Source organism: Pelophylax lessonae (genome assembly GCF_965119305.1).
Source record: "Pelophylax lessonae genome assembly, chromosome: 9".
NCBI classification, from domain to species: Eukaryota; Metazoa; Chordata; class Amphibia; order Anura; family Ranidae; genus Pelophylax; species Pelophylax lessonae.
Window position 1 is genome coordinate 41,267,539 of NC_138776.1, and position 22,274 is coordinate 41,289,812.

The following is a 22,274-nucleotide window of genomic DNA, read 5'->3' on the forward strand; positions in this document are numbered from 1 at the left end:
TCTAAACTGATAAAGAAATTTGATTTTTTTACATTTTTTTTTATTGGATGTGTTTTACAGCAGAAAGTAAAAAAAAAAGTTATATATTATATATATATATATATATATATATATATATATATACAGTATATATATATATATATATATATATATATATATATATATATATTATTTTTTAAATTTCCGCTCTTTTTTTGTTTATAGCGCAAAAAATAAAAACCGCAGAGGTGATCCAATACCACCCAAAGAAAGCTCTATTTGTGGGGAAAAAAAGGACATAAATTTTATTTGGGTACAGTGTTGCACGGCCACGCAATTGTCAGTTAAAGTAAAGCAGTGCCGTATCGCAAAAAATGGCCTGGTCATTTAGGGGGTAAAACCTTCCGGGGCTGAAGTGGTTAATGTGCCTTGTGGTACTGGTTATGTGCTTGGCGTTTGGGCAACCCATTCAATATGAATGGTCGGTCAACACACCACAAAAGATGAAAAAAGTGCATGACCCTTTTTTAACAATGAAGCACACCACAATGCAAGATTCAGGCTCTACTGTACAATGCATCGGGATGCCAATCACAATGAATGTCATTGCAATGCAGCACACATAGAGCAGCGGCCATGCCATGAATTGTGGTAGCGCTCCCATTTTAGCATACATTACCATGTGAATGGGGCCTTAGCGTTTTGTTATGATGATGGATAAATCCACTAGATGAGTTTGTATTTTTTATTTGAACTGGAACTAAAGCTAAAAAAGATCAATAGTCAACTATCCCACTGCCTGCTCCTCAGATCTTCTGTCTCCTGCAAAGTAATGGCCTCTACCGAAACCTTCACATCTGACACTTCTGGGTGTGTCGATAACTGCATCTCCTTTGGTTCCATCCACCAGCCCCTACAGCCCCAATCCAGAAGAGACGTGGGGCCTGGAAAATTGAACCTTGATTCATGGCCAGGGTATGCATCCAACACACTCCAAGAAATGCCCCAGAACTATACTCTGCAAGAGAGCAAAGATCCAAGAAATGGGTAGTGGGATAGGCGAGTATTCACAGCTCTTTAACAGGCTGCTTATTGGGCACTGTTTTTGTTGTAGAGACAGGGTTATTTTCAAGCTGAACTCCAGGACCTATTTGTACGGCATACTATTACCCCAGCTTGTTACAATGTAGGTTTACATTACTCATACCTAAGGGACCAATGAGGAACCTGGAAATTATTATAGTAGTTGGTGCTACTACAGTGGTAATTCACAATCTTCTGGTCCTGCTCAGGTTTTATGTGAGTGGCTGCCCCTTTAAAAATTGACTGCAGAGGTCACTCACTTGGCACTGCCATCATTCTTAGATCGCCTTGTATTGTATTAAAGGAATACAAGGCTCCTGTGATCGGATGGGATGGAAATTGTGCCATCACCGCCTTTCCTTTCCCCATTGTCCAATCAAAGAAGGGGCCCTATCCATGCGTCCGGCCCCCTAATCTACATGCAGGGCGCTGGACGCATGGATTCCAATGGGGTTTTTTTTGTTTTTTTTAACTTTTGAAGCACGTGATTAGAGCCAGAGGCTTTAATAGGCTTCAAAAAAGGGTGGTCTGGGGGTGCAGAGTAGGGATGATCGAACTTTTCAAAAGTTCGGTTCGGCCAGAACTTGCGAACTTCCCAAAAGTTCGGCCCGGATATCAGAACCCCATTGAAATCAATGGGACCCGAACTTCGGTAATCAAAAAAACACCATTTTGAAGCCCTAAAACCCAATAAATGCCCCTAAAAAGTGCCTAGGGTTCTGGGTCATGCCTCAGAGACTATTAATCACACACAAAAAAAGTTCTTAAAAATTGTCATTTTTGATAGAGAGACAATTATTGAAAAAATGAAAAAAAAAATAAAAAAAATTTGGATTTAGTATCTGGAGGGTCTAAAAAGTGTACCTGTGAAGATTCAGCTCTGTAGCATGTCCAGAACCAGAAATAAAAAAAGATTGTTTGTATTAGGTCACTTATAGAACAGGGATATGGCTCCGCTATTTTCATACCTTGCCGGTTTAGTAGCAGGCGTTTTTTTGGGCATTTTTTGGGGTCTTTTGAGGCAGGCAAAACATCTGAACTTGTGTATAGGGGTATATATACACACATTCTTATATGTATATATACACCTAGACATATATATAGGTGTGATAGTAGCAGAAATATATGCTTGCGCTAATGAAATAATTAACACCAATATGGCTCCGCTCCTATCACACTTATATATGTGTAAATGTAAAAATACATATAACATGTGTGTATATATACCCCTATACACAAGTTCAGATGTTTTGCCTGCCTACAAAAACCCCAAAAAAATGCCCGCAACAACACACCTGGGCGTTTTTTTTTTTGGCGCTAGCGTTTTTTTTGGGCGCCTTTGGAAGCAGGCAAAACATCTGAACTTGGGTATAGGGGTATATATACACACATACTTATATGTATATATACACCTAGACATATATAGGTGTGATAGTAGCAGAAATATATGCTTGCGCTAATTAAATAATTAACACTAATATGGCTCCGCTCCTATCACACCTATATATGTGTAAGTGTAAAAATACATATAAGTATGTGTGTATATATACCCCTATACACAAGTTCAGATGTTTTGCCTGCCTCCAAATACCCCAAAAAATGCCCAAAAAAAAGCCAGCTACAAAAACGCCCAGGTGTGTTTTTGCAGCAGGCGTTTTTTTTGGGCATTTTTGTTGGGGTCTTTGGAGGCAGACAAAACATCTGAACTTCTGTATAGGGGTATATATACACACATTCTTATATGTATTTATACACTTACACATATATAGGTGTGATAGGAGCGGAGCCATATTATTGTTAATTATTTAATTAGCGCAAGTATAGATTTCTGCTACTTTCACACCTATATATGTCTAGGTGTATATATACATATAATTATGTGTGTATATATACCCCTATACACATGTTCAGATGTCATGCCTGACTCCAAACATGTCCTAAAAAAAAGCCCTATAAATGCCTGCAGCCAAAAAGCAGGCTGACAGGCGAGAAGCCATATCGCTGCTCTGTAAGTCACCTATTAGAAACAAATTTGTTTATATTGCGGTCACCCTGACATGGAAGGGTTTGGTCACCCTGCCATAGCAGTCAGTGTCAGTTCACCCTACACTACGGTCACCCTGGCACTTAACACTTTCCCTACAGAAACTAAATTTTTGCATCTAACTAAAGTGTAAAAAAGCACTCTAACTACACTAGATATCCCTTTCCTCACACTAATAAATGCTAAATGACACTTTTGAAGCAGAAGTAACAGAACTGCTTCCATTCTCTTCCATGTCCCTGTATTACAATGCTAGGAATTTGGCGGGGCTATCTTATATAATGGGGGGCGTATTCACTAATGATTGGCCTGTGGACCCCCTAGTCACTCCAATCACATTCCTAGCATTCTCCTGCCCCCTCAATTGGCTTTTACTAATGGTTCTGGTCCAATCACAGGTTTTTAAAGCCCATTTCCTGTCCCATTGCATTTTGGTCGGTTCTGGTTGCCGAATTCCGAACTTTTTCAGCAAAAAGTTCGGAATTCGGCCGAACCTCGAACAGCCAATGTTCGGGTCGAACTAATGGTGGACCCGAACCGTTGGATCATCCCGTTGGAATATTCGCTATTGTCACACGGATTCTCTTACCGGCCAATCAGGAAGCGGATCCTGAGACCCGTTTCCTGATTGGCCGAAAGGAGAAGCCATGCCATTGGCCAAGGAGGGAGGAGATGCAGGAGACCAATGGAGCACCAGCCGCCACTGCTTGTACAAAGCATTAAATAATTGGAGACATTGCTAAGCAAGCAAGCGAGTCCCAGTGGTCAGAATGTAGAGGGGAAAACCCCTGCATAAAACCTAAGCAGGACCCGGACGATTGTGGTTTCCATTGTAGTAGCGCTGACTAATACAGTGATTTTCAGCTTCCCCAGCAGCTCATCAGCTATGAGATATGCAAAGTTACGTGCAGTACATTGTGCTAAGGTGGTCAATGTAACTATGTAACAAATATGGCACTCAGCTTTATTCAAACACCCCTCCTATCCCCAATGCTGTCCACCTAAAGGGGACCTGCCTGGATAGAAGCTGCCACGACTGTGTAAGCTCCAGTATGGCCATTCCCTTTCTTGCATCTTCTGACCTCACTGGCTGCATACTTGGTTTGAGCTGGTGTTGCATTATATCATAAAGCAAAGGTGAGTGAGAAAGCATTTGTTTCCTTTAAAAAATTTAAAGTGTTACTAAACCCAGGAGCCTGCAGTCACTATATCTGGGCCCTCACTGTACACAGAACATAGAAATGCAATTATTTTGGTAAATATAAACTGATAAATACCTTTTCTCATCAGCAGTAAATAGCAGTCTTGTGACTTCTATCAGTGTCTGGTTAAAGTTTTTAGGAGGAGTTTTCATTCTCCTCTGACTGTTCTATGAGGCTGCATGACCCCTGACCCTCTGTCTGGATGGACAGTGCTGATCACATGCACCCTTCCGAGAAAAACTCTCTTGAAATACATACCAAACTGAGCATGTGCAAGGGCTCTGTCTTATTAGGAGATGGATTGGGAACAGTTGAAGAAGGGAAGGATCAGAGAAGACAGAATCAAACAGCCTTTTTACACAATGCGGAGGATTAACCCCTTAGGTTCCACAGTGAGTATAACAAGCATGCTTTACTGCATATACAGACTGATTTTACTGCTATGGGTTAAGTAACACTTTACGTTTTACATTTTAAATAGCAAACGATAAATTAAAAAGACATACAGGAGAAAAAAAAAAAAAAAAATCCTAAAACTCACATGTAACACACACACAGCACCATATGTGGGAGGTATACTGTGGCCGACCTGCTTCTGAAAATGCTAGTTGCCAGGCTATTCTACTGACTGTATACATTCACATAGAGTCACTAAGGGGTCTGTTTATAAAAATACCCACTGAGTGAATGTCTCAGCATTGACATAGGCATTGCAAATAATCCCATTAATGTGTCTAACATGTTTACTTCCTATTAGGGATCGACCGATTATCGGCAAAGCCGATATATCGAGGGCCAATATGCATTTTCCCTGATATATCGTGGTGGCCAATATTAAGGTGGCCGATATTACCGATATTTCGGGAAAGTGCTTGTACCGGAGTGATGCCTGCAGCTAGAGGCATCACCCCGGTACCGGCGTCCATAGCCGACGGTCGGCTGTCTTGTAATGACAACCGATGCGGCTGAGAAGCCGCTCAGCTGTCATTACAAGGAGCGAGAGGGGATGTCACCCCCCTCCCGCCCCCTTCCGCGGCTTGCCCGGGTCTCCCGCCCCACCAGGAGACCCGGGCAACCAGCCTGCACGGCCGCCAAAGACCCGATCAAAGCCGCATTCGGCTCTGATCAGGTCTCCATGCAAAAACCCGGAAGTGATGTCATGACATTACTTCCGGGTACTGGGCGCCAGATTTAAAAAAATGACAGCATTCAAAACAGCAAAACTTGGCGTTTTGAATGCTTTTAAGTGCAGAGGAGGGGTTTGGGGTCTTTTAGACCCCCAGATCCCTCCATAAGAGTACCTGTCAAGTAAAAATATATATATTTTTTAAATGTACAAAAATATCGGCCGATACTGATATGCAATGGCCAAAATATCGGTATCGGCAATGAAAAAACTATATCTGTCGATCCCTACTTCCTATGATTGTCAGCTTCATCTAGTGGCCATAATGAACTATTTTATTGAAATACCCCAATCGGGAAAATACCACATTATGGCCACCAGTTAAAGCTGACGATCATATGAAATAAACATATTAGACACATTACAGAGAATAATTGTGATGGCTGTGCAGATGCTGAGGCATTCACCCAGCAAACCTTCTATAAATGGACCCCTGAGTATCCAAATCAGGACTTGTGATACGTGTTCCATGACTGCGACTCAGACAACCAGGCAGCTAGCATTTTAGAAGAAGATCAGCAATCAGCAATGGCAGTCTAAAGCTGGCTACACATTTTACAATTCTCTTGTTCCATTTTCTTTAGATTTACATTCAGCTACGTAGTGCAAGGGCCTGCCTGATTGCACACAATTTGAAAGTGTTTAGGTTTGACCTCATATTATATGGTTTTGGTAAATCTAAATAAAATCGGCACAAGAAAAATGCATAATGTGTAGCCAGCTTAACGCTTTTTCATCAGAGGATGTCCAAAATAATAAAATAGGTTCCGATATTTTAAATCATGGCATGTCCTCTTTTAAAGTTTAATGCCCCGAAATACATTCCAGGTGTATCTAAACAAAAAGCTGCGAAAAGTCTTAGGCCTCTTTCACACGGTCCGCATTCCGTTGCGGACTGTGCTCTGCTCAGCGGGGATCGATCCGCCGATCCCCGCTGAGCCGGCGGATGACAGCTCCGTCTCCGCACACAGTGTGGAGAAAGAGGTGTCAGAGCCCTGCTGCTCTCTATGGGGAATCGGATGAGAGCGGACCGCCTGTCCGCTCTCATCCGATCCCATCTGATCCGATCCCCAGGACGGATGCAAAATAGGGTTTCCATCCGTCCGGATTTCACGGACAGGATGGGATGCGGATGGCAGCGGGTGTCAGCGGACATGTCACCGCTGACATCCGCTGCTCCATAGGGCTGAATGGGGCATCCAATCAGATCCGCCTAAAAAACTGACAGGCGGATCTGATCGGAACGCCCGTGTGAAAGAGCCCTTACAGTTTTTTTTTTTCTTTAGGAAACAGCCACAGCCTGAGTAGAAAAGCCTTTCCCCCGCCAGCATGCTATGGAGAAGGGATGTTGCACTTTGTGTGCAAGTAGTGGTCAAAGCTAGAACTCTCCAGTCAGCAGGAAGCATGAACTTTGCTGATGTGCTGTAACCCATCAAGGGGCATGTCAGACTTCTGCATAGAGACTGCTGCTTCCATGCAGAGTGTGACAGGAGTCACTTTGGCTGGGGGGGCTCGTGGAACCCAGATTTCTTTAGGGAGGTTGGGAGACTCCTTGTCCAGCTTCCCTGGCCCCTCCTATGTGTAAGTAACTCTGTGTCTATTAGGGGCACAGGGTGACCAAGAACCCCAGTTGGGTCTGCACTAATTAGACTTGCTGTACAACCACACTGGACTCAGCCTTTCGTGTTACCCCGGTTATCCTGGGTTCTATATTTGTGGTTTGTGTTGAAAGAGTGAGGGGCTCTTTCACTTGGGACAATAATATTTCTGAACAATATCCCTCATGAAATATATGAAGATAAACGGATTGACTGACAGTTTGCTAGAATATTGCAGGAGTGGCTCATAGACCCTTGCTAGATAGTGAGATGGGGGTGGGGTTTGTTATTGTTAAGTACCTGTATCCCATTGTTCTATTGTTTCTGTCTGCCTTAACCACTTTAAGACTGCTCAGTCGCTGGAATCCTCTCTGTCTCTGCGGAGCGCGCGCAACGCCGGCGGTGCGCTGTGTGTCTAAACACAGCGGGAGTCGGGCAGGAGGAGGAGAGAAGGTGATCACCGCCTCTCTTCCCCGATCATCGGGGAAAGAGTGAGAAAATTTGCCCGCTTGTGTAAACAAAGGGGGCGGTTGTTCTCTGTGACAGACAGGGACAGATCACAGGATTCAGCATAGCTGAACCTGCGATCTGTGTCTGTGTCACAGAACCCCCTCCCCCCACACACATCAGTAAGCATGAGGCACACATTTAACCCCTTAATCACCAACAGTGTTAACCCCTTCCCTGCTAGTGTCATTATTACAGAACAGTGCATATTTTTAGCACTGATTACTTTAGTAATGTCACTGGTCCCCCCAAAGGTGTCAAAAATGTCAGTTAGGGGTCCAATCTGTCCGCAAGCAATGTCGCAGTCACGTAAAAAAAATTGCAGATCGCCGCCATTACTAGTAAAAAAAAAACAATAAAAATCTTTCCCATAGTTAGTAACTTTTGCGCAAACCAATCAAAATACGCTTATTGCGATTTTTATTTTACCAAAAATATGTAGCAGAAAACAAATTAGCCTAAAATATTAAAACATTTTGATTTGTAATTTTTTTTTTGAGGAATGTTATATATCAGAATGTGAAAAATATTGTTTTTTTTTTTTCAAAATTGTCGCTCTTTTTTTCAAAAATTAAAAATCGCAGAGGTGATTAAAAACCAGCAAAAGAAAGCTCTATTTGTGGGGGAAAAAAAAGGACGTAAATTTAATTTGGGTACAGCGTTGCACAACCGCGCAATTGTCTGTTAAAGTAACGCAGTGACGAATCGCAAAATATGGCCTGGTCAGGAAGGGGGTAAAATCTTCCGGTCTTAAAGTGGTTAAAAATACACTCATTGAGAATTTTTTTTGTCAAAGACATGTAGCTAAATACATTTTGGCCCAAATATATGACAAAAAATTTAATATATTGGATATTTTTAACTGTCAAAGTAGAAAATGTAAATTTTTCGCAAAATGTTCGCTCTTTTTTTTATTAATACCGCAAAAAATAAAAAGCGCAGAGGTGATAAAATATCACCAAAATAAATCTCTGTTTCTGGGAAAAAAAGGATGTAAATTTTGTTTCGGTACAGCATTGCATAACCGCGCAATTGTCAGTTAAAGTCACGCAGTGCCAAGTTGAAAAAAGGGGCCTGGGCATTAAACAGGAAAATCCTCCGGTCTTAAAGTGGTTAAGATCAACCTATTATGGAATGTATATGTGTATGTGGATTGGCTGCTAAGGGGGAGGGGGGAGGTTTGTCCCAAAGTGTATATCTCTTTGTGCCTGCGTTTGAATAAACAGTTTATTTTCTGGTTGACTCCAAAACTTGTACTGTTGAGTTCGTGGGGTAACTATAGCCAGATTTACAGATCTCATGTTCCAGAGCTTAGGAAGCAGATACCCAGTTGCGGAGATACTCAGTTGGGGTGTCTGAAGTCCGTCACACAGAGAAAACAAGGTTCTTCTCTGAAGCATGCTGGAAGGAGACCAGCTTTTCTATTCAGGCAATAGCAGCTTTCCAAAGAGAATGAACCATAAGACTTTTGCACATTTTTCACGTACGTGGAATGTATTTATTGGATTTAAACTTAAAGTTCAATTGGGCTTTAAATATGGCCATTACGTGTACTTCAGGTCAATGCTGGACATTGTTCAATGAGCATAGTGTGTTTTTTTTTTATTATATAATTTCTCAAGGCTGCTTTGTTAAAGTTAAAAAAAAAAGTCTGTGTCCTCTACAACAAAGTGAACGAGCGGCAGCTTCTTTAGCAAGGTGCTTCGATTTCTAATAATGAAAGGGAATTTGAAATGAATCTTTATTAAGCCCTTTTCATGGCTTCTGTAGCAGCTCCTCCTGAGCTGGCTTATTTTGTTTAATGTGATTCATTCATTAATTCAGGATCAGAAGTGACTATCTGAATTATGACAATCAGTCTTGGTTAGCAGTCCTTTTTCTATGTTCGGAAGCACCCAGCAGTGGGGGGATGGGGGCTGGGGAGCTCCAATTACCTGCACGTCTCAGGGGTTAGTTAGGAAAACAGGTAGGGTGACAAAGGGAATATGTAATAAAGATTACACAATCACAGGGATTCAATAACATTTTGCAATTTTTTTTTATTTTATTTGCCGCAATGCGCTAGTTTGCGACGTTCCTGAAATTCTAATTGCCTGTTGGAGTCTCGGAAGCATTCTCGGTGAGAGGGAGCTAACGTTACAAGCATTGGATGATGTATTCGGTAGGAGCAAAGAAAGCTTAGTTTGGGCATAAATAAGCTAATGAGAAGAGCCCTAACCCTAACCCTTTGACTACAATGGGGGCAGTAGACGGTCAGAGCAATTTTCCACTGTGTTTTTAGCGCTACCTTTGTGGTCATTTATGAACCTGGTCAAGGGTGACTCTAATGAATCTACTAAATGTACAGAAACTATATATAGTAACTGTTTTAAAGAATAACTATATTTTCAGTTCAGTTATTCCATGGAACCCTAGGGTTCTTCCAAATGCTGTTAGGGGTTCCTTGATCAAGGAGCAATATCTGCCTCAGATACGTTTCCACTGACACCATTGATCTTTTTAGCTATCTGAAACTCTTCCAAATGGCCACAAGTGTAAGGAACATTTTTCCGAGTGAACATCACACTTTTGTATCCTGAGTTGTAAATATAGTAATTTTTAGCAGTGGTTCCCTGAGATCGAGAAGGTATTTCAAGGGTTCCTCTGTGTTGAAAAGGTTGAGAAAGGCTGAGTACGCACTCCTCCCCAAGTCTTATATACTATATGACCAAATAGTTGGGGATACTTGATCATCGCACCTACATTATACAGCGAAAGGTACATGGCCACTATATGACCAAATAGTTGGGGATACTTGACCATCGCACCTACATTATACAGCTAAAGGTACATGGACAACCCTCTAAAGGACTGAGTGAAGGGTACTGGTAATACCCCAACAAACAAAACCATCCTTAAACCTCTTGGCAACAGTTTGTAGAGGGGCTTTTTCTGTCCCAGCATGAATATATCTATGTGTATAAACTTCAAAAAGACTTAGTCTGACCAATTTGGTGTGGAAGAATCCAAATGGCCTGCACAGAGCCCTTACCTCAACCCTAGTGAACACCTTCAGGATAAGCTGGAACACTTCCTGGAAGCCTGGTTTCTTGGCCAAAATCAGTATGTAGGCAGCAGGTAGAGCAGGTTCCCCATTTTAAAGTGCCTCTGCCCCTTGGGAGAAAGCTGGGAGATTAGGCAGGACCAGGGAGGGAGATAGTGTGGACCAAAGTGGAAAGAGACAACATGCCCTGGGGTACCCCATCCTAGAGAGATAAGAGAGGACCTTGGAATCTGGTTTACCCCTCTGTTCTTCTCATTCTTAGCCAGGGAGAACATTAGGCCCATCCATCTGCAGGCATAGGAGCTGCTGCCTGCAGGGACTGGGACCAAAAATATGTTCATTATTTTTGATCTACTGAAGCCATGTATTGATTGAGTCTTTCAATTAAGAACCACATCCAGTTTTGTGGTGCCTTAATTCAGTAAGAATGCTGCTCTGAAGAGTGTGGAGAGTTCTACTGGTGCCCCTTGCCTGTTGGGCCTAGAGAAAGTGCCCAGTGACTGGAGCCCCTGGGGATGAAGCACACAACCAGGAGGGTGGATCGGGGGTAGTCCCAGCCCACCACCCACACATTGGGGAGAGCCATTGGACAAAATCCTGTATTGCCTAGAAGGAAAGTTCTACGTTGGGGGTTAGCTCGGCTGCTCGCTATGGCCATGTACAAGGCAGCCCGCCACCCGCCAGCAAGTACCTGACCTCATAAATGCTCTTCTGGGTAAATGGGCAATTTCCCATTTAAACAATCCAAAATCTGGTGTAAAGCCTTCCTTAAAGAGTGGAAAGGGAGGGAGAGACTCTATAATGATTACCACAGTTTGGGAATGGGACACGGAATAGGAGTGATGGTCAGGTTTTCTCAAACTTTTATACTCATATAGTATATTTACCTCACTGGAAGCCACACCTTCCTCAAAGTTTTCCAATCTCCATTCATTCTTATAGAAAGGCTATCCAAAATCCTTCCCAACTTTATATGGCTTTTCCATAGGAATAAATAGAGCTTCTTAGAAGAACCTACCTCTTAGGAGGCATTTGGAGCAGAACCAGTAGGTTGCATATCTCAGAGAAGTCGGAACAGGCAAGTGACTTGGGAGAGTTGCTGGGGGTTGGGGGGCATTTAAAAGATAACTATGCTAAAATGACAGTTATTCTTAAATGCCCAAAAAGATTAGAATGTGCTTGTGATTATTCCTGAATATAGCTCAATTAGAATGCCAATTTCTTTGGAATTGTGCAGACACCCTGACATTGTTCCCCACCACCTTTATGGAGTTCTTTGGAAGTAGGGGCACACCTATGCTTAGGGGTTGATTTACTAAAAATGGAGAGTGAAAAATCTGTTTCAGTTTTGCAATGGTAGACAATCTACTTCTAACCTCAGTATGTTCTTTGAAAAAAAAAAAAAAAAAAAAAATGGAAGCTGATTGGTTATTGGTTTCTATGTAGTGCTGCATCAGATTTTGCACTCACCAGTTTTAGTAAATCAACCCCCTAGACATATAAGAAGTTAATATTTGCTTGGGTAATTCAGAATTGGCTTTGATGGGCCAGCAAGTAAAAAGTAATGTTCTGACACCTAGTGGTACCTTTTCTTTTCTTTTAGTTTTTTTAGTTTAATTGCTTTTTATGCTTAATAGCGATGACACTAAATAACTAATATAAAGACTGGTTCAGGAATGGACTAGTTGTATTTCATTTCTTTTAAAACTACATATAAAACCAAACTCAATGACATTTTTTTTAATACTGTTCTCTCTTTTTTTTTTTTTTTTTTGTCTTTGTTGCATATTAGACATGTGTAGCTCGTTTAGTTAAGTAACAAAATTCAGACACATTTTTCGTTATTCAGAAATTCAGAAAAACGAATTTAAATGAATCCGAAATAACGAAACAAAGTTTCAGATTAAATTCTAATAAATCATATAATTTTCGAATCATCAAATTCCAATAGTTTTCAAATCAAATTCAAATCATTTTCAAATTTAATTCAAATTTCGAAAGAGAATAAAATAGAATAGAAAATAAAGGAATAGAACAGTAAAGCATACAATAGAATAGAAAAGAACAGAATAGAAAATAAAAGAACAGAATATAATAGAGTAAAACAGAACAGAACACAAAATAATAGAATAGAAAAAAATAGAATAGAAAATAAAGGGATAGAATAGAAAAAAAAAAAAAAGAATAGATTAAAACAGAACAAAATAGAATAATAAATAAAAGAACAGATACAAATAGAATAGAAAATAAAGGAATAAAATAGAAAAGAATAAAAAAATAGAATAGAATAGAAAAAATAGAATATAACCAACCTCTGAAATTTAAATTTCAAATAGAATACATTTGAATTTGAATACAATGCAAGAGAATAATAGGGACAGAGCGTTGTCACTTTAGAGCAGGAAGTGCTTTCATGGCAGGATCTCCAGGTATAATTTTAATGGAACTTGCAGATTTTTAAAAAAAGATTAAAAATGAAAAAATTATTTTTTACAAGACTTATATGACTTTCTATTTATTGGGTTTTTACGTTCACTTTAGTTTTTGTTTTCCCCCAACAAATGTGAATGGTATGTTCCAACATGTCTTAGAGACCTAATGACAAACTCCAATGTGCTTACAGCCTTTTGTATGTACAGTATTCTGATTTAAAGGTGAACTCTACAAGACTCACCAGTTTCATAAAAGCTATTTTGTGTGCTTTGCAAATGTTTATTGAATCCCTTTGACTATGTCAGAAAAGAAGGGTAATACAGAGTGCTTGGTCATTCAGACAAAGGTTGGGTTGGCCCAGCCAATCAAGGACTAGCTACTTATTTACCTATGGGCTGTGCTTCCAACTTGCCCTCTAACAGATGCTGAGGACCCACCGGCTGAGTCTGAGTGACAATGGGTGACAAGCTTTCATTTTGACTGCCTGGACTGACCATCTCTCGCTCTTTCTCATTCTGCATCTGTGCATATACATTAAATCCAGGAATTTTCCTAAAAACATCAACAGAGACGTCATTGCTTTGGAGAGCAGCAGTCGGCCGGGTAACACCACCAGACGAGGAACGGGACTACGATTACCTTTTGAATTTGTAGATGACGAAGACTGCCAACCCCACAAAGACCACGGACAACAGCATGAGCATGGCCGAGCCGCTGTGACTTGGCGTCAGGTCCACCAAAGGAGCTGCAAAGGGTAAAGTGGCTAGGTTTAATGACCTAATGAAAGCAAAGAAGCACACTTCAAGACTTCAAAATCATTACAACAATAATATTTAGTAAATATAATAACTAAGGCAAGGACATTTTTAAAAATGAGTGGGCTCAGGGCAGACATCTCATATGCAGCCCCCCCATTTTGAAAACAGACCCCCCCCCCCCCAGCCCCAATAGTCCAGTACTTTGAAGTCAAAGTCTATTATGCCTTGCATAAGTCCCATGGCCAATCCCTTTATTTTTTCTCCTATAGACACAGCATTAACCGGTTGTCGACCACCCGCCGCCTTTTTACTGCGGCAGGGTGGCTCTCCTGCGCAAACCGACGTAGACCTACGTCGGTCGCGTGCCTGCAGCTAGGGGGCAAGCGCACGCGCCGCCGCCAGCACGCTCCCGCCCCCACTCGGCAGCGGGGAAGCCGATGCAGCGGACAGGCGGCTCTGATTGCCGTCTGACACCCGCGATCCTTCCCCGCTGAGAGAGAAGAACAGTCAGCTGTTGTAAATACTTCTATATAGGATCACAGGTCTCTATAATCCTTTTATAAGCCACGCCTCCCCACAGTTAGAATCGCTCCCCTAGGCTCACATTTAACCCCTTGATCACCCACAATGTTAACCCATTCCCTGCCAGTGTCATTATTACAGTAACAGTGCATATTTTTAGCACTGATTACTTTAGTAATGTCACTGGTACCCCCAAAAGTGTCAAAAATGTCAGTTAGGGGTCCGATCTGTACGCCGCAATGTCGCAGTCCCGTTCGCAGTCCTGCGATCGCAGATCACCGCCATTACTAGTAAAAAAAATAAAATAAATAAAAATGACATAAATCTTTCCCGTAGTTAGTAGACACGATAACTTTTGCACAAACCAATAAAAATACGCTTATTGCGATTTTTTTTACCAAAAATATGTAGCAGAAAACAAATTGCCCTAAAATGTTAAAAAATGTTGGTTTTTAATTTTTTTTTTCTTTGAGAATGTTTTATAGAATGTGAAAAATATTGTTTTTTCAGAATTGTCGCTCTTTTTTAAATTATAGCGCAACAAAAAAAAAAAATCCCACAGGTGATCAAATACCACCAAAAGTAAGCTCTATTTATGGGGACAAAAGGACTTCAATTTTATTCAGGTACAGTTTTGCAATTGTCTGTTAAAGTAACGCAGTGCTGAATCCCAAAATATGGCCTGGTCATTAAGGGGGAAAATCTTCCGGTCCAGAAGTGGTTTATGGGTATTTTAAGCACCACATCCCTAAGTATTTAACCAGAAAGAATTGAAAGCAAGATATGGGACTTTAATGGTGCTTTTAATTTCAGGAATAAACAGACATTTGTTAAAATTAAGACTTATTACATGTTATTACATACAAAAAGTTAAAACAGTTTACATTTGAAACATGCATAATCCAATAGTTAAAATATACCAGACACGCCCAGCCTTGGGCCCACTAAACCCATTCTTGTAAGATAAACCAATATTAGACCATTTAGATTGTTGGTTACATACAGTGGGTCTTCAAAGTCTGAAATCTCAACGTGTTTCGCTACTATTGTTTCTTCAGGAGATATCCTAGTGTAAACTGGTGTGCCTGGGGGCCAAGAAGGAAAAAGAGGGGAAAAAGGAAAAGGGGGCCCCACATGGCATGATCCCCTGATCACTAGTCAACACCGGAGGAGGGCGCAAATGTGGAGGGTCACTCAGCAACCAAGACAGATGTCCCAAAATATGCAGACAAGAGGGCCAATGATGCCTAAAACTCACATTTACTGCACATAAGGCACAATAGCTATACAGTGGGCCCAAGGTTGGGAGTGTCTCCTATATTTTAATTATTGGATTACACATTTTAATTGGAACCTTTTAACTTTTTGTATGTAATAAACGTTCTTCACTTTAACAAATGCCTGTTTATTCCTGAGATAAAAAGCACTGTTAAAGTCCCATATCTTGCTTTCAATTCTTTTGGGTATATTTGTCTCTAACAATTGTAATCAGTGGCTGATAACTGTAATGGCCAGCAGGACATATTAACGGAATGAGAACTCTTCCTCTTAAACTCCACTAAGACAGTGAAATAGGCAAAGTTTAGGCGAAAGACCCCAAATGCACTGATAGAAGTGATGGGCAAAAGGACTCCAGGATTTTTGGGGGCCTGGTGTTGGGCCCCTCTGATTTTGTTGTCCCTAATTTGTATAGCTATTAAACCTGACCTAGAGCCTTGTGATATGGCACAGGTGGTACCTAACTGTTGGAATACATTGTTCATGTGCTTTTGTACAAAAACTACAGATATATTCTTCAGCCAGTAGATGGCAATGTTTGTAAATGTTTAGCTGCATCTATGACTATACTCTACGTCTTCTTCCTGAATAAAGTTCCTATTTCCTGTCTGCAGTTAAGCAGCAAAGCCCATGTGGATTGTGCACTGTTTGTTCTGCATAGCTATACTTTCTAACACTAACTCATGAATCTGAAACATGATAAACTCAAATGAATTTTACTGAAGTTCACGGAGTTTCAACCATTTTAATCTGCACAAATGAAACTTTCTGTGCTAATTCTATTTTTCTTTTTCTTCAACAAACACTGGAATCTTCTCCAAAAGAAGCTATGAACATGAAGAACAATATTGTTGACATTTTATGCATAGATGGTCCAGTACAATACCTACCATAAGGTTCTTTCCAACTCTCCTGGATGTGGTCGCAGATCTCCTTTGATGGAGCTGGCCTTTAATGACAGTCCTCACAATCCAGGGAATATATGGAGTCTCTTTATTGCCTTCATCAAGCAAGTCCTACAGGACTTCTATCTCAGATCCTATCGCACATCTATCCATGTATCTACCTTGCTTGGCATGTTTGAAAACCATCTATCACAAAGGCTTACCTAATATTTGCAAGGAAATAATGCCTACTTTCAGGGGAGGGCTGGCAGCCTTAGGCCTGAGGGGCAAGTCCAGTCAAGTGGCCCATTGAGCCACCAAATTGAAGGGTCGGGGGGACACATCCTCAGCTCTGAGGGTTTTTAAGCTAGGACAGTGGGACCTGTAGTCCTTCACTGGTTGGGGGAGCAGGGGTGTGCGACACATTCTGAGCTATGAGGGGTTCATGTTGGGACCCGTAGTCCTTCACTTTTAGGGGGTCATATCCCCAAAACTGAAGGACTACAAGTCCCAGCTTGAACCCCTGAGATCTAAGGATTTGACCCCTTAGATTCCCCAGGTTCATGCTGTGACTCGTAGTCCCTCACTAGTTGGGGGGGGGGGGGGTGCGACACATCCTGAGGTCTGAGGGGTTCATCCTGAGACCTGTAGTCCTTCACTTTTGGGGGGGTCAGATTCTCAAAAGTAAAGGACTACAAGTTACAGCATGAACCCCTCAGAGCTCAGAATGTGCCACCCTGCCCCCGCCCTCTCAACTAGTGAAGGTCTACAGGTCACAGCATGAACCCTGGCTGAGATCTAAGGGTGTGACCTCCTCCTATGCTGCCAGCTCATGCTCCACATGACACATATATTCTAATTCATTTACTGCTCCCGACCAGTGCTGGCACAAGGTCATTCAGTGCCCGGGCAAAGTTGGCAAACTGTGCCCCCCACCACGGGGTGAAAGAGGGTATGGGTCTAGTTGTGGTGTAATGTTTGTAATGTATGCGACATGCGCTGAAATAGTAGCAATGGTACACCACAGTGAAAGAGTTTAAAATCAGTGCAGAAACACAGTATGGTGCTAACAGTGGCAAAGAAAAATAAATGTTCCAGTGTCTGTGGTGTCACAAAAAGAAAAAAAAAAGTCCCTGTGTCAGTGGTCTCACTGCAAAAAAAAAAGAAAAATGCCACTGTGGCTGTGATGTCAGTGTGATTGGCATCTATTGCTGGCCTACATGTACAGAATTTTGGTTGTTTGCAAACTGAATGATTATTCATCGTTCAAATGCGAATTGTCCACTAACTGATGTTCATAGTGATCATTTGATAACGATAAAAACATATAAGGTAGAATATTCTTTTTGTTTCGATCAGAACATACACGTATTCATGTTAGTTGAAACGGTAAAGTTTTTGCTTCGGATCCATCGACATTAGCCGGGCCCATGGTCGAAATTGACGGTAAAGTTGGGTTTACTAACGGCACGAATGTCGAAACAACCATTTTCGGCTGAAATTCTGTGCGTGTATGGCCAGCATAAGTCAGTGGGATGGAGGAGGGGAGCTGCGCTCTGAGGTTTACATGGAACTAAAGGGTTCTAGGGCGCTTTAAGGGAGAAAGGGGGGCTGGAAGAATGTGCAGCTATCATTGTTTGTGTTTGAGAGGCAGTGGGGGGTAATATCACCTCCTCACACTGTTTTAATCCTAAAAATACTGACCCTCTGTGCTGCAGCCCTTTGCATTGCACGTGTTTGCAGGGCAGTTGTGGTCCAGGCCCATTCATGGTCTTATGCCAATTAAGTTTTGCCATGTGTACAGCTCTGAGAGATTGCTTATTCAGCTGGGTGTTTGGGGTGGTAAAACCATGGCTCAACCACTTGCTTTTACCTCTCCCCACCTGACTGTGTGAGTGAGCCCTAAGGCCTTCTTTACACTTGTGATTGGGTGGGTAAAAACAGGCGGTTGAGTCATAGTTTTACTGCCCCAACCTGCTGCATTCAATGGGCAGTATAGCCTGCTGAATGCAACTTCTTTCAGTGCAGCCCCTGATCAGTGTTTTCTGACAGCGCAGGGTTCTGCTGTCAGAATACAATGTCCTAGCGGGGGATTCCACCCTGTCAGTGGTAATGTGATCTGAGCTTGTGCAAGCGCAGCTCACACCATATTTACAGTCCGCTCTGTGTGCCGCTGTGATGTGACTCCCGTGTGCATGCATGGGAGTGGTGTCACCATGGCCTGGCCATTTAAGCGGCTGAGCTTATGAAGACTGAGCACAAATAGAAGTGCTAGGGAGCTATGTTTGCAGGCAAGTTTGTCATAATATACTAGTATGCAGTGCACACCAGTGCATTATGAAGTCAACATGCAACATGAATTTTGTATTACTTTATGGGGACTTTGCTACCACTTTACTTTAGACTGCATAGAATGTACGAGGCTGTAGGGCAGTTGGAAGAATTGAAAAGTGGACAGGGATGGAAAAGGTTATTTGGACTCCTGTGGAATGCCTATATCTGACACCTGAGCCTGCATGATTGGTGTAATGCTGCTTTATGTGAGAAGATAGCAGATAGACAAGAACAGCAGAAAGGACAAATAGAGGGGGGGTGGGGGGGGGCAGGGGGGATTGGTGTAGACAGAGTGTTTGATTTACTGCAGGACTGTATCAGTATTTGGGAAGGAGAAGAGCTGTGTAGAGGAGGGAGGGGAAGTGAGGTGGATGGGTTAATTGAGCGATGTAGCAGGACTGATAAGTGCATGTAACTTACCAGGAAGGAATGCAGAGTGTCCCGGAACGACATGAAGGAGGAGATGGATGGGTGCAGTCAGAAAAGAGATAAGGACTGTTCGGTGTGCCTCGAGGAGTTGGGGAATCCAGACTTTGTTAAGAGGGAGAGAATGAGTCACTCCTGTCCTGTCAGTGAGGCAGGAGAATCGGCGTTCAGCTGAAGCTCCCTAGGCGCAGAGGAGGAGGAAGATTCTTCTCCGCTCTGAATGCTGGAGCCTCAGCCTCGCATTCCTCCTCGAGAACATGACGTCACTGGTTGCTAGACGCCAAGCGGCAGGCAATTCTAGCAACCAGTGCAGAAGATACAGACGAGCAGTAGAACAACCAGGTCTCCGCCAGCCGAGTCCCTCTGCAATAAAGTGAAGCTGCTGCTGCTGCAGTAGTGGCCTTTTCTGGGGTACATCAGACCGGCCCAGGGGGAAATTGCCACCCTGCCCCCTGGCCCAGTCCGCCCCTGCCTACTTTTACTCAAAGTCCTTTGTGATAATCCTGATATATAATTCCTATTAACCTAGGAATCTCCTACTCCTATGGCTTATTTTTCTGATTGGCAAAAAATCTGCCCCAACACAGTATCTGAAATAAGGATCTGTTGGCCCTTTAAAAGTATATAGAGTACATATGTATGCCCGGATGAAGGCGCATTCCTTCATTCGTGTAAAATGGCGATAAGCTAAAGAGTTGTTTCACAATTATGTGTCTATTTTACAAAAAAAAAATAAAAATACTGTGCAAATACCTCAATCATTCACATAGCTATTACAAATAATCACTGTAATGCATCTAATATGCTTATTTACTATGATTGTCAACTTCATCTAGTGCCCATTTTTTGTCATTTTCCTAATTGCAGTATTTCAGGAATAGATGTTGCTAACAATCATAGGAAATATAGGAACAAGTTTACACTACAGGGGGCTCTTAGTGGCTCAGTGTAATTACTCTGCTATACTGATAAAACAGCCACACAGGGAGTGTATTGTTTTCAGAAGGTCAACTAACTTATAGGCTTGGCAATGTGAGAAGGAGCAGTAAACAACCCCTTTGTTGCACTACAAAGCAGGAAGCAGAACCTAATATACAGTGAGGGGAAAAAAGTATTTGATCCCCTGCTGATTTTGTACGCTTGCCCACTGACAAAGAACTGATCAGTCTATAATTGTAATGGTAGGTTTATTTTAACAGGGAGAAACAGAATAACAACAAAAATATCCAGAAAAACGCATTTCAAAAATGTTATAAATTGATTTGCATTTTAATGAGTGAAATAAGTATTTAACCCCTTCGCAAAAAAAACATTACTTAATACCTTGTTGGCAATCAACGACGTCAGATGTTTCTTGTAGTTGGCCACAAGGTTTGCACACATCTCAGGAGGGATTTTGTCCCACTCTACTTTGCAGATCCTCTCCAAGTCATTAAGGTTTGGAGGCTGACATTTAGTAACTCAAACGTTCAGCTCCCTCCACATATTTTTTATGGGATTAAGGTCTAGAGACTGACTAAGCCACTCCAGGACCTTAATGTGCTTCATCTTGAGCCACTCCTTTGTTGCCTTGGCCGTGTGTTTTGGGTCATTGTCATGCTGGAATACGTATCCACAACCCATTTTCAATGCCCTCACTGAAGTAAGGAGGTTCTCACCCAAAATTTGATGGTACATGCCTCCCTCTATAGTCCCTTTGATGCAGTGTCCTGTACCCTTAGCAGAAAAACACCCCTAAAGCATAATGTTTCGAACTCCATATTTGACGGTGGGGATGGGGTTCTTGGGGTCATAGGCAGCATTCCTCCTCCTTCAAACATGGCGAGTTGAGTTGATGCCAAAGAGCTTGATTTTGGTCTCATCTGACCACAGCACTTTTACCCAGTTCTCCTGTGAATCATTCAGATGTTCATCAGCAAACTTCAGACAGGCTTGTACATGTGCTTTCTTGAGCAGGAGGACCTTGCGGGTGCTGCAGGATTTCAGTCCTTCATGGCGTAGTGTGTTACCAATTGTTTTCTTGGTGACTATGGTCCCAACTGCCTTGAGATCATTGACAAGATTCTCCCGTGTAGTTCTGGGCTGATTCCTCACCGTTCTCATGATCACTGAAAGTCCATGAGGTGAGATCTTACATGGAACCCCAGACCGAGGGAGATTGACAGTTATTTTGTGTTTCTTCAATTTGCGAATAATCGTACCAACTATTGTCACCCTCTGTCCAAGATGCTTGGCGATGGTCTTGTAGTGTAGGTCTACAATCTTGTCCCTGACATCCTTAGACAGCACTTTGGTCTTGGCCATGGTGGAGAGATTGGAATTTGATTGATTGATTGCTTCTGTTGACAAGTGTCTTTGATATAGGTAACAAGCTGAGATTAGAAGCACTCCCTTGAAGAGAGTGCTCCTACTCTCAGCTCGTTACCTGTATAGAAGACACCCAGGAGCCAGAAATCTTGCTGATTGATAGGGGATCAAATACTTATTTCACTCATTAAAATGCAAATCAATTTATAACTTTTTGGCGTTTTTCTGGATATTTTTGTTGTTATTCTCTCACTGTTAAAATAAACCTACTATTAAAATTATAGACTGATCCTCTCTTTGTCAGAAAATATACAAAATACACACACACACACACTCACAAAACACACACACACATATATATATATATATATATATATATATATATATGCTCTTATATACAGTAGTATCTCACAAACGTGAGTACACCCCTCAAATTTTTGTAAATATTTTATTCTATCTTTTCTTGTGATAACACTGAAATGAAATGACACTTTGCTACAATGTAAAGTAGTGAGTGTACAGCTTGTATAACAGTGTAAATTTGCTATCCCTTCAAAATAACTCAACTCACAGCAAATAATGTCTAAACCGCTGGCACAAAAGTGAGTACACCCCTATGTGAAAATGTCCAGATTGGGCCCAATTAGCCATTTTCCTTCCCTGGTGTCATGTGACGCGTTAGTGTCTCAG

General features: G+C 41.8%; 1 protein-coding gene across 7 annotated transcripts in view; it reads right to left on the bottom strand.

The window, feature by feature from the left end:
• The window catches only part of SORCS1 (sortilin related VPS10 domain containing receptor 1), a 1,084,285-nt gene that overhangs the window by 22,755 nt on the left and 1,039,256 nt on the right, over positions 1–22,274 (bottom strand). For 5 of the 7 annotated variants that reach the window (XM_082267343.1, XM_082267340.1, XM_082267339.1 and 2 more), the window contains one exon: positions 13,715–13,820. In XM_082267343.1, coding sequence (XP_082123469.1) covers positions 13,715–13,820 — 106 coding nt within the window. Of the gene's footprint in view, positions 1–13,463; positions 13,628–13,714; positions 13,821–22,274 lie in introns of all 7 variants that reach the window. The other 2 variants (XM_082267342.1, XM_082267341.1) reach the window with 1 other exon arrangement.